The sequence below is a fragment of the Parasteatoda tepidariorum genome, chromosome 3 (assembly GCF_043381705.1).
Source record: "Parasteatoda tepidariorum isolate YZ-2023 chromosome 3, CAS_Ptep_4.0, whole genome shotgun sequence".
In the NCBI taxonomy this organism is placed as follows: domain Eukaryota; kingdom Metazoa; phylum Arthropoda; class Arachnida; order Araneae; family Theridiidae; genus Parasteatoda; species Parasteatoda tepidariorum.
In genome coordinates this window covers 91,640,212-91,653,452 of record NC_092206.1, presented here as the reverse complement: position 1 = coordinate 91,653,452, position 13,241 = coordinate 91,640,212, and the positions used below count along the sequence as shown (strand labels likewise).

The 13,241-nt window shown below is 28.9% G+C and overlaps 1 protein-coding gene across 1 annotated transcript in view; it reads left to right on the top strand.

Annotated features, from left to right (window-relative positions):
- Window positions 1-3,072: 3,072 nt before the first annotated feature.
- LOC107451482 (cyclic nucleotide-gated channel alpha-3-like) overlaps window positions 3,073-13,241 on the top strand; it is a 34,052-nt gene continuing 23,883 nt past the window's right edge. Inside the window, exon 1 of the mRNA XM_016067598.3 lies at window positions 3,073-5,330. Coding sequence (XP_015923084.1) covers window positions 4,028-5,330 — 1,303 coding nt within the window. The 5' untranslated portion in view covers window positions 3,073-4,027. The remainder of the gene's footprint in view (window positions 5,331-13,241) is intronic.

Below are 13,241 nucleotides of genomic sequence, written 5' to 3'. Positions count from 1 at the left end.
AAGTAAGAAATAACAACGTGTTCGGCGTAGTTTCAGAGCATATTTTTTTTCCAGTGATAATGATAGTTAAAACAACTTTTTCCACCACTAATAAATATTTTAAACAGTAAATTAAAGGCCGATAGAGAAATTATCACTCTCCTAAGTCCTTATCAAGGTCTTATAAGAATTCTTTTGTTTTTAAAATTTTGGCTTTAGTTTGCCACTGATAAATGCATTTCGCACAAAACTGAAACGTTGAAATGTTATGCAATAAGTATCAAACATAATAATGCATGTATAAAATATTATATAGATATATTTGGTAATTATTAAAACTGCACCAATATTAAACAATTTTGAAACCGATTCTGTGGAAATAAATGCCTTACGTCTCTTTGAAAGGGATATGCAGGGGAGAAAATTACTTACTAGTGGCATTTTTTGACTATCATTAGTAGGCCGTGAGCAATATCATGCCAAGTGATGCTAAATACAGAATGGATGCTAAAAATTAGCTGCACCGGAAAGTAATGTCGTTTCGGTGCATTTGATATTTGTTATCAAGATTTTATTTTCAATAAATAATGTATTCACCCTCGTTAGCAACAACCTTTCAATGCAGGATCGAAAATGAATCGAAAAAAGTGAATTGGTTTTTAAAACTAACAAATATTTAATGCTCCGAAACGACATTACTTTCCGGTCCGCCTGATACGAGATGATGAACTTCAAAAAACGTATTTTTCCTAATATAATAACGTAAAGCCATCGAGAAGGATAACAAATATCAATAAATAAATAAAAAAAATACTTTATTTTCACTGATTCATGCATATCCCTAAGATGTCACTTACCTGGTTTTTTCACTACGCACTTCAATTGTGTCTGTATATGCTTTTCAGGTTTTAGCATGATTTCGTAATGTTGTTCAATACTGATGAATTGATATTTTTTATTCACCCCGAACGAAGAACGGGTATTCAGTTTGTACGTAAATATTAAAGCCTCAATCTCACGCATATCCATTCTTTGAACCACGTATCGCCCTAAATTTCAAAATCATTCAAATATTGCGTAGCTTTTGAGGGGGGAAAGGGGTTTGCGATTTTCTAGTTTTGCAGAAAAGGAGGATTATGTGCTATGTTTAAGTAAGGCACTAATATATATACAAAAATATATATACACAATATAATATATATACACAAAAAAATTTTATAAAAAATTACATTTGGATAATTTTTAAACATGACATAAAAGTTGTTGAGAATTCGAAGAAAGATAAAGTAGGAAAAAATTTCTTCAAGGAGTTAAAGAAGTTAAGATTTTTGACTACAAACGAAAAAGACAAAAGATTCCTATAGAATATTCTATTCAAAAATTTTAGAAAATAAATTTAAATTTTAGTATAATTTAAAGAAACGTCTCTGATTTCAATTTTATCCTAAAATTAGATTACTACAGTATGAGTGAAAATTAAGCAAAAAACAATAGGTAGGGTGATTGTGCCTTTTAGATCTCAGCTTAGAAGCATCTTAATTAATTAATTTTTGAGCAGAAGGGTGGAGAAAATCCAACATTACACACACACAAACAAACGAAAAACATGTTTAAGAAATATTTGAACGACCTTTTTATTGGTTATAAATTTTTGAATACAGCTTATTTGAAATTTAGTAGTTAAAATTTGTATTTTATTTCCTTTTAACTCGAAAGATAAAAAAGCGGCGATTTTATTGGTTAAAAATTTTTGAATGCAGCTTGTTTGAAATTTAGTAATTAAAATTTGTATTTTATTTCCTTTTAACTCGAAAGATAAAAAAGCGGCGATTTTATTGGTTACAAATTTTTGAATGCAGCTTATTTGAAATTTAGTAGTTAAAATTTGTATTTTATTTCCTTTTAACTCGAAAGATAAAAAAGCGACGGTCAGGTAGTGGGTTAAAGCTTATGGTTAGTATAACACTAAACTTGCTCTAAGAAAACAAACTTTTCTGAATTTTTTCACATTAAAAGTTTTTTTGGGTTCTGAGATACGTTCAAGGTTACAAGTCAAAAGAAAAAAAACATAAAAATAATAATAATCATAAATTTACTATTTAAGAATAGAATTTTTTTTTAAAAAATGTATTTTTATATTAGAGGAACCACAACGGCAGCCATCATGTTTATCAAGTTGATTTCCAGCATTAATCTCTACTGAAACAGTCGAATTTTGAGTATAAATCTATCTAAGAAAATAGTTTTCCATTCTTAAAATGTTGTTTTCAAGTTAATATAATAATCAATTTTGACCGTTGCTTAATAATATTAGTCAGATCTCCGAACATGCTAAAATTACTGATGTAACTTTTTAAGCATGAATCGCTCCTTTTCAATTTGACCTGAATAATTATAATTAGTCTAAGCATGTGCCTATTCTAGCCTCAATCAGCCAGGTTTTTTAGTGCAGGCCTTAGTTTTGAAGTTTATTTATTATTGAAATGTATTCATGACAAGGACATATCCTTTCCTAAATTACTATTTTCTAAAGTATTCAGATGTTTTTTTTTTTAAATTTTAAACTTTTTTATAATTTACAACAATTTACAATAGTTTTGTCAAATTTACAATTCAATAAGCTGTCACGTATGCATAACGCATTATATTCGAAATGGCCTACATTTTAACATTCTAAATTTTGTAAAGTAAAATATCTTATAGAATATTTTAACTAATTTAAATTATATGAAAAAAATTGAATTATTCTTGCATTCATTTAAAATATATTTTTAAATCCATTCTAAATTATTTAATATATATTGCTAAATATGTTTCATTCGATATTTTCTATTAAATATATTTTACGTAATATATTTTAACACAAAAACCAAACTAATGAAGCATAATAACAAATATTTTAAAAAATATATTTCCTTCGATTTATGAAGTTTTACACGCAAACTTGAAATCAAACCTCACTATTCCATTTCCCTGAAAAATAAGCATTTAAGAATTCTCTAACTCAAACGACCCCGCGTTTCAGGAAAGATAGAAGAAAAAATCATCTCCTGTAAGATAACTCCTCCTCTGCGACGTTCGGAACACCCCTCTGTCTGGTAGTGGTGTCGTCCACATCTTTTCAGCCGGTTGTCCCCCGACTCCTCTCTCCTCTCTCTCTCTTTCATCCTCATCCTCTGTTCTGTCTTCTCTGTCTCGTCATAAACAAATCCTCATTTTATTATTATAGTTTGCAGTTCTTCGTCTCTGTTCTTTGCTTGTGGATTTGAATTTTGTGAATATCTTATAAGGATTATTCTCATCTCTACATCTGTGTTCTCACATTTACGGTTAGAGTGAAAGAACGGATTCGTCCCGTCCGGAAGATGGGAAGTGACTGGTTTTGGAATGTGAATAGTCGCCGGCATTAATGAATCGTTCGATTTCAGTTTTTAAAAAAAAGTTTATTTTTGTGTTCGTATCGATGAGCGGAAGTGCTAGGAATGAGCAAAGAAAACGTTCCTTCCGGATCCTATGGCAGACGATCTACAATCCAGAGGCAGACGACGAATGAACAGAATGTGGTTTCCTGTTGACAGAACGTTCCCCAAAGAATGCCCGGAGTGTGTTAATGAAGGGGTGCGAAGTGGAAGAACAATGTTCTTCGCACGAGGGGCAGATCACCCCAACCCTTTCATGCCACTTCCATATCCACTAATATCGCCGTTACTCCGCAAACTTAAGAATATTACACACTGGAATAATAATTTCCAGCGGAAAAATGGAACAATTTATAGGTAGGCCTCGTTCTTTGTAGCTTCTTAGTAGAAATAAGAACAGGACGAAAATTAAAGGCCCACTTTTTTTCGGATTTAACTAACTTTTAAGAAATTTTTTCCTACATTTTGAATGTGATACTGCAATTGATAAATAGTGTAATGATAGATTTTTTTCCTTAAGCCTAATGAAGACTTATTGATGGGGTCCAAAAACTGCACACGAATTTTTTTTAGAAATAGAATTGATGATCAAATGAACTGAATGCCTGTAGAAATGTCATGAAAAAGCCATGAAAAAAATTCCACTACCTGCTCTTCGTGGACCACGAGAAGCGAGAGGCATCGTCAAGTACACGCCCTGTTCTCCCCAGGACATGCAACTAGACGACGATTTGGAAGATATCGCGATCGTAAGCAACGCGGCACCAGAGAGTGTCAAGTATGGAAGTGGATCGCTGACGGCCAACGGCCCGCGGGTCGTACCGGGCATCATCACGACGACCGGTAATGTAGACCGATTGCAGAATGCGGGCCGCAGCGTCAGCAACACACGCATCCAGACAGCCTCGCCTGCCTTGTATGGGACCAAGTCCACTGAGAACCTCAAGTCCGGCTCCAGACAATCATTGCTGGAGTCTGTCAGCAACCGTTTCCTTGGAACAACAGGATTGAAGAGAAGATCCAGGGACTCCACGATGGCTTTTGTGAACAGGGCCCACGTCAGTAGTGACCTTGATATGTCACGAAAGACCAGGGACCAGAGACGGAAGAGTGACAAGCGTGAATCCTCTACGTCAGCTGGCAGTGCTGACAGACCAAAATGCAATTGGTCTTTTGTGTTCGATCCTGCCGGTAGGCTGTCCTACTACTGGTCGGTGGTAGTCAGCATAGCTTTCTTATATAACTTCTGGGTAATGATATACCGTTTCGCCTTCCAAGAGATAAACAGGTCCACCATCGGCATATGGTTTACATTCGATTACCTGGCGGATCTGCTGTATGCTCTGGACGTTGGTTTCCATTTCCGAACGGGATACCTTGAGGAAGGTGTGCTACAGACAGACACAGTTAAACTGCGCACCAACTACATGAACTCCAGCATGTTTTACATCGACTGCTTATGTCTTCTGCCGTTGGACGTCCTTTATCTATCCATTGGTTTCAATTCTGTCCTACGTTGTTTTAGGCTAGTGAAGATCTATCGTTTCTGGGCCTTCCTCGACAGGACAGAGCGCCACACAAACTTCCCAAATGTGTTCCGGGCCGTGAACCTGACCCACTACGTTCTCGTCATCTTTCACTGGAATGCTTGCCTATATCACATCATCGCGAACAATGGTGGTTTCGGTTCAAGTGATTGGTTCTTTCCTAGTGATACTCACTGTAAAGACGATATGTGTAAATACCTGCATGCCTTTTACTGGAGTGTACTCGCCCTCAGCACAATAGGTGATTTACCCAGACCCAGGACTAAGGGCGAGTACTTTTTTCTCATCATACAACTCATATCGGGTCTATTCTTACTCGCAGCGGTACTCGGGCACATATCGAACATTGTCACCAACATCAGCTCTAGTAGAAAAGAATTTCAAGGTAAAGTGTGCATTTTTTATATCACATTATATTAATATAGGGTGAGTTTTTATCCAATTAATGTCCAAGGTACGATTCTCAATGTTTGTCAATGTATATGTTCATCGTTAAATATGTGGATCTCTTTTAGGTATGATTCTCAAAATGTATCGAATCACTGTTTCAAAATGCGCCGAATTCACGGTCTTTTTTATATACATGTTAATAAGAAGGCATCAAAAGCTCATATGAATTAATTTTATTAAAGGCAACATTAATTAATTGTTTTTAATATTTGCTTTTTTTAATTTTCCAATCTTTCTTTCATTTTATTAAATTTAATTCATTTTAATGATTTTTAAAAGAAAAGAGTTGAGTTTAAGTTTAAGTAGTAAACTTTCCAAATAATTTCTTTCTTCAACATTTAATAATGACATGCAAAATATTATTGAAAAATTGTGACTGGGGCTCTAATGGCATAGTATACATGAAGCGTTTTCATGATATATAATTATTTTAAAAGAATTAATAACAGGTATGTGTAAAAAAATCTAACAGACCTGCTGAAAAAGGTAAATTTAGCTAAATTGAAACAAACAGAAAGGCATAAAATATATTTTATTTCCGCTTTCCTACTCTAGCTTGCTTACTCATTGATTTTATGCATTTGCGATCTTAACTGACATTCATAATCACTAAATTTTAAACAACATTTTATGAAATTGTTAAATGCGTAATTGTCAATCAGTACCAAGTTACAGAAAGTGAAATTTAAGAAATAAAAAAGTAATGGTAAATTTGTGAACATTTTTAAGTTTAGTTGGCTTACACATTCACTTCAGGAGATTTTTAAACCCAATATTATTTTTAAGTTTTAAAAAATTAAAATAAAAAACTCCTGAAATGTTTTTTTTTCGTTATTACTTTATTATTATTATTTTTCAATTACCATAAAAACTTCTGGTGTTTATAAATTCTGGTAATTCTAGTAAAATATAGTTGGTAAATTCTGGTGTTTATAAAAAAAATAAATTTTAAAATATAAAAAATATTATAATTATTAAATCTAGTATTTGATTTTATATCGTAGAATAAAAGATTATTAATATTTCTAGCAAAAAAAAATTTTAACATTAAAATTTTTTTCCCTGGATTTTACTTTTTCGTCAACTATTTTTTTAATGCTTTTCACTCTCTATAACCACTTTGATTTGCAATTAATTTATAGTTTAAATTTTATTTCTCTAAATTTAATATAATCTTATTAATTATTTCACCATGAACCATCTAATTAAAGTTATAACTGTTCTGAAAATTCTACTTTAGTTGAATAATTATGCCTATTTTACCTTATATCCTGTTAATAATATAATTCACTGGATCTAAAGCCAAATTATTGAAAACAGTTGTTTACATGTTCATTAAATAGGATGTTTACTTAAATAAAAAAACGTTTAAAGTATAATTTGATACCATCGTTATCTGTCAAAATACTTTATAAACGTATAATATTTATAAATAATAGTTTTAAAAAAAGATAATTAGTTTTCTTTTATTTTATTTGAAAAACCAAAATTACAATCTCGTCAGAAACTTTTTCAATAAAGAAAAAATTAAAAGGAAACATTATTGATAATATGGAATAAAAATTTTTAAAGAAATATGCGGATATGCTTAGATAGAAAAGCAGTTTTTAAAATAAATTTGCAAGAAAATTATTTTCTCAAATTAAAATCATAAAATTTATGACTTTAGTAGATTATAAGGATTAGAGGATGGGGTTGCATAGTATACCAACAGAGGAATTGTTAGATTATTCTTAGGTCAATCTTCAGAATATTTTTGGCGGTATCATGATCAATCATCAGCTGTTTTTTATTTGTACTTTTTGTCGATTGCTATTGCCCAAAACATTTCGATTAAATAATTGTCTTTTAATCGCCTCTTTTTTATCGAAAATATTAAGTTGATTAATATTACTTATAAGTAACACACACATATGCATATATATNTATATATCAACGTAGAATCAAACGTCATCGTATATTTTGAAAATGCTTTTCACGTGTTAAACATTAATCAAATGCAGAACTGCTGAAAAAATATCATTAATTTATCCACTTTTAAAGTATGATTTGTGAAACGCTGAAAATATAGCAGAGATTAAAAGTTTGGAAAAGTAAAAAAGAGTTTACCTTGAATACTTAAAAAAAATCTCTTTTTTAAACAACTGTGACAAAAATCTTCCTATGAAAATGTTAAATAGGTGTGTTTTGTACTAAAAACACATTACCAATGCATAGAAAAACAAATGAATCGGAAATATTTGAATTTTGTCACTTGATTTGGTTTTATATTACCAAAACTTGCTCTATATATTTGTAATAAACAGAAAAAGTAAATAATAAAAATATAAAATAATAATATGAAATAATAATGATATGAAATAATAATAACGTAAAATAATAGTATAAAATAGTAAAATAATAGTATAAAATAGTAAAATAAAATACACACTGAATATCAATTAGCTTAAGTGATTGGAAAGTGCACTTTATGCTTATTAATTATTAAAGTGAGTAATAATTTTAGTAATGAAAATAGACTTAAAATCACACTTTCACAAATAATACCCTTTTCTATCAAAAGTTTTTCTTAGCCCTTACAGCATAAGGATATAATGGTTCTTTAAACAAATATGGTCTAATAGTCAAATTTTCTATAGCGGTCAATTTTTTAATTCCTTTTATGGTATTTTTACTATTTGTGTATTTTACCAAATCCTTAAACATTTCTCTCGAATTAAAGAATTTATGCAGTCATTCATTACACTTTGTAGAAAATTGTACAGGATAATTTTATACAAAATTGATTTTAATAATTATATACTACTTTTTGTTAACTCGTTCATTAATTTATAAATTTTGTATAACACGACATTCAGCACTTTCTTTAAATTATATAGTTCTACCTGACAAAATCCAAAACCTTAAGTAAATTGGTTAAAAAGATGTCAAGTTTTAAAATTTATAACACAGCATTTTGTTCAAAAATAAAATCTTTACTTAATTTTGAAATTCTTTTTTTAGATTTCGCCACTCGTTGTTGATTTAAGAGGGTACCTGTTTACATCAAATAATTTTTAATCATATAAATTAATGGAAAATTGCAAAAGTGTAATTTTTCCCTTACATTTTCACAGTTTTTAATTATTACCGTGAGTAATTTTTTCCAAATATATACTAATGAAAGTAAAAAGCAACAATAACACTAATAGAGTTCAAGCAGTTGACAGGTTTTCAGCTCAACTCTTGCTGCCAAATCTTTCAGGGTAGTATCCCGTAAAATAAGGGGTCAGGAATTTAAATCCAATGAAAAAAATTATATGTTTATTTAAAGAAAGCATTCTTTTTGGTAGTATGCTCTAAATTATCTCTTAAATTACTTATCACTAAAAGCAAAAGCACTTTAAAAAAATACATTTCAAACTAATTTAAATAGAATTATTAATTTAAGATGATTTATAAAATCTTTGAATTTGGTAGAAAGTATAAAAGTTACTCTAAGAATTCTAATATACTGCTCTAATAATACGAAATACTCTAAGAATTCTATTCTATTCTTTTTAATATGAGCATTAAGCTAGATAGTTCATTGTTCAGAAAATCAGGTAAGAGTTGTAAAATATTTATCTCTATGGAAACTTCTCTTTTTATCTATAAACTTGTTGCTTTTATCGCCTTGGTTACAGATAAATACTTAGCGTTCACTTTCCTTAACAAACACTCCTTTCATTATTGAACTTAGATTATTTAAAATTCTATATTATTGGAAATTTTTAAGTGCGTTGAACCATAATATTGTTCAAATATACTGCAATCTTAATGTGGAGTTGAGTTGAACCATATTATCTTCAAATAAATCTCTCTTAAAATTTATTACTCGGTGCTATGGTTCAACTTAAACGTCAGCAATTAATTCTTCTTAAACTTACACGATACTGTGGATCAATTTAAGAGTCTGCAGCTAACTCTTCTTAAAATTTTTTGCACGATACTATTCAAATTAAACGTCAGCAATTAATTCTTCTTAAACTTGATTACACGATACTGTGGATCAATTTAAAAATCAGCAGCTAACCCTTCTTACATTTTTTACACGATACTATTCAAATTAAACGTCAGCAATTAATTCTTCTTAAACTTGATTGCACAATGCTATGGTTCAACCTAAATGGAAGGATGATACAATTTAACAACTTATTAAACTTGCCGCAATTTCGCTCTATATTAAGGTTCAAGATGCTGAATCTTTCCTTTTTCAAAAAACATTAAGATCGCAAACTAAACATCGAACATTAAAAAAAAAAAAAAAAAAATCGCTCCTTTTTGATACATTTCTACAGAACATTAAATGTGCTTTCTTGTCTGCCGTATCAGTTTTTAATAATCGTTAAAACTTTCCTCTCTTAAGTGATAATTTGCTACCCTTAATGTAGGAACTTTCGACAAATATATATTAAAGTTTGCAATAGAGGAATAACTTGTTTATGAATGTAATAAAAATAATAATAATAAACCGGAATTCGAGCAACATTTTAAAACTTTTATTTCTTTGCAAGCAGATTAAATTTCCAGCACTCGTGGATTCACCAAGCTTATTGAAGTGCAAGCGAAACAAACTCTCTAAGCAATAATTCACAAAAGAATACAAAATTGGAATCAGGAATTGTTCGAAATAACGTGGGGTTGCTTTAAAGTGTTTATTGAGAGAAAAGAATGTATCAAGGAAGTGAAATCGAAAATGCAAAAGCGAGTATTTGTCGTGAGAAATTTCACGTTTTATATATCCACGTTTCGCATATTTCATACCACATTTTCCATAACAATAGATTTAAGCAAAAAAATATTTCGAGATCAAGGGGGAATATACAAAATAAAACCATCTTCTTACAGACTCATAATAATATATCTCTGTCTGGGAAAAAGAAAGATTTGAATTTTAGCTCCATTAATAAATTACGCTACTCATTATGAATTTTTTTGGAATAGTAATTACTGCTTTGGCTGCTACGACAGCCATTACTTCATATAGCGAGTGAATAAAGGAGAAAGAGAATCGATTCCATAAACCAGTAAAAGCAATCGATCTGATGGTTAATGAAAGAGCTTATTAGTGAATCGTTGTGTTAGGAATCAGTTGTAAATGTGAGAAACAGTTTGTAAATACATAAAAAAAAACTTTTAATAAATAATTTGTAGTTGAGTGTTAAATTTTTTAAAATACTTTCTGAGAATTTTTAAATTATACAATTTATAAAAACACATTTAGAGACTATCTAAAAAGTGTTTTCTATATAATATAAAATTTCAATGAATAAAGTTTATATTTATTTCTAAACTTTCAATTCGTCTCTCTCAATAAATATATTTCGAAATGAATCTTATTTATCCATGCAGACTATGAAGAAATTACTCTAAATTATTTCAGGCACAAACTTCATCAATTTTCCAAAGTATAGAATCAGCCAAAATTGACTTTCAATGAGTGATTAAAATTTTTGTTTGCATATTATTTATTTAAATTATAACTTAATAACTTAACAACTATTGCGTATATATTTATAAAAATATTTTAAACTATTTTATATATAAAAACTGTTTTTTGAAGAGGAGAATATTGAAATTTCAAAATTGGACCTAAAATAATTTTCGAAAATGCTTAATTTCTCAAACTATTGACTCAAAGCATCTTATTTTTCTATCTTCCAACTTAAAATATTTTAATAAAAGTGAAATGAAATAAAAATACTAAGTAGCCATGGAGCATGGAGTATCAGTTGATTAAAATGAAAAACTGAAATTTGCATATTTATCTTTGTAAAGGTAGTGTTTGTTCATGCAAAGGAATTATAATGAAAACTATGCCTATGCCTTGAAACAGCGTGTCCCAACTAAATTAAGCCCCCCCCCCTTGATTTTTTGCCATAACTGAATGTATAGATAACCAATAAGAACCAAACTTATATATTTAATAATAGCGTGACATGAAACAATGTATAATATAAAAAAATTAAAAATAAATTTTAAAAAAAGCAGTTCAAATCATCAGTTCCAGTTTAGTAAGAACACGAGACTTAAAGTTGACTTTGATTATTTCACTTATAAATAGCTCTGAAGCAACAGTCTCAGCCATTATGCTGATGAAGATAATTGGAAATAGAACCATTATATACGTCTTTTTTTCTATTAATGATCTACGTTGTTATATTAAACTATTATACAACTGCCTCAACACATCCTACATTATTTGGATGGAGAAAAGATGGTTTCATATTTTTCATGAAATATATAAATAGTATAATTTATTTTCTATACATAACTATATTATAACTTTTACATAACTCATGAACTGAAACTGAAAAATAGTTTATTGTTGTTAACTATTTTATTAGAAAATATGTTTTATTTTTCAATAAAAAACAGTAGGATACATTTTAAAAATTAAAAATTATCTGGTCTTAGTGAATTTATTTTTTACTTTTAAATATTTTTATAATTTTGTTCTTTTTATAAATTTTAATTTCTTAATTTTGAATAAAAACAAAAATTAAATTTAAAAGCTTAATTTGTTGCAGTTTATTGTATAACAAGAATTTGCCAATTTCGAAAATTTATTGTTGAAAAGCATTAAAAAAACAGTTAGGCTGAATTATTAAAAATCGTATTAAAATTATTAAACTTCGTATCTTTAAATCGAAATCAGTTAAAAGAGTTTTCGAATTTTGCACAGAGTGCAAACAAATCCTGTAAAACAGTATGTAGTACAAAAAAATTATAGTAAAAAATAATAGATCCATAACACTCGTGTAATTAAGGGTTATAAAGGAAAAAAGATTGCGACAAGTGGTTGTTAATTTAAAATTGTTTAGATAATGCTAATATAAGAAAAGATCACAAAATTTAAAAAATAATAATTTTTTCAATAACAATATATTGAATAAGATATGCAAACAATATGCGTTATTAAAAAAAATCCATGATTATTTCTCATCTAGATTTTCAATTCAAAATATATCTCAACCTAACTCATCATCATAACCTAACTCAATAATAAAGAATTAAGTTTCTTTGATGACAATTCTCAACGTTTATAACAGTTCTTTTTTGAGAACCATAATTGAGCTTCTTTTATCCATTATCAGCATACGTACATATATATATGCATAAAGTATAGTTAATCTTTCCATGTGATATTCACAATTCATCTTAATTTTTTCATAGCTCTATAGATAACTGAAATTTTATTTCCTTAGTCCTCGTTGTCGTTATAGAAACACGCTTTAAAAGCATAAGTATCAATAAAACTATTCATGTACGTCATATATATATTTACTGCGCATAAGCTGCAAGCATATAGAACTCATAAAATAAGTTCAAAATGTAGAGAAAACATGGAAAAAGTTACAGAAATATGCAAAGAATTATTAAAATAAAAGAAGAAAATTATTTAAAAAAAAAAAAAAAAAAAAAAAATTTGAAAAATTTTTTATTAAAAATTATGGAAAAAAGATATAATCTCTTCATCAGCTCACACGATTATATCCGGAAAAAGGAGTGCTTTCTAATATTGTATCAATGTAGCCAAAGCTAGATATATTATTATAATAGTGTGACGAGCACTCAAAATTGTTTGAAACAAAATAAAGCACAATAAGTAATAAATATCATGCAAAAAAAACAGAAAATAAAAAGTAAAGAAAGAACAGAACACAAAATGAAATCCATAAAGAGGTTAGTGAATTCAACTGAACTCACATGTTACAAATTGAGATTGTTTTATTTGTTTGACAAATTGTTTGATTTGTTAGTTACCAAGGACTGGATAGAAAATTGATGTGCTACATTTTCTGAACTTGTATATATATATATA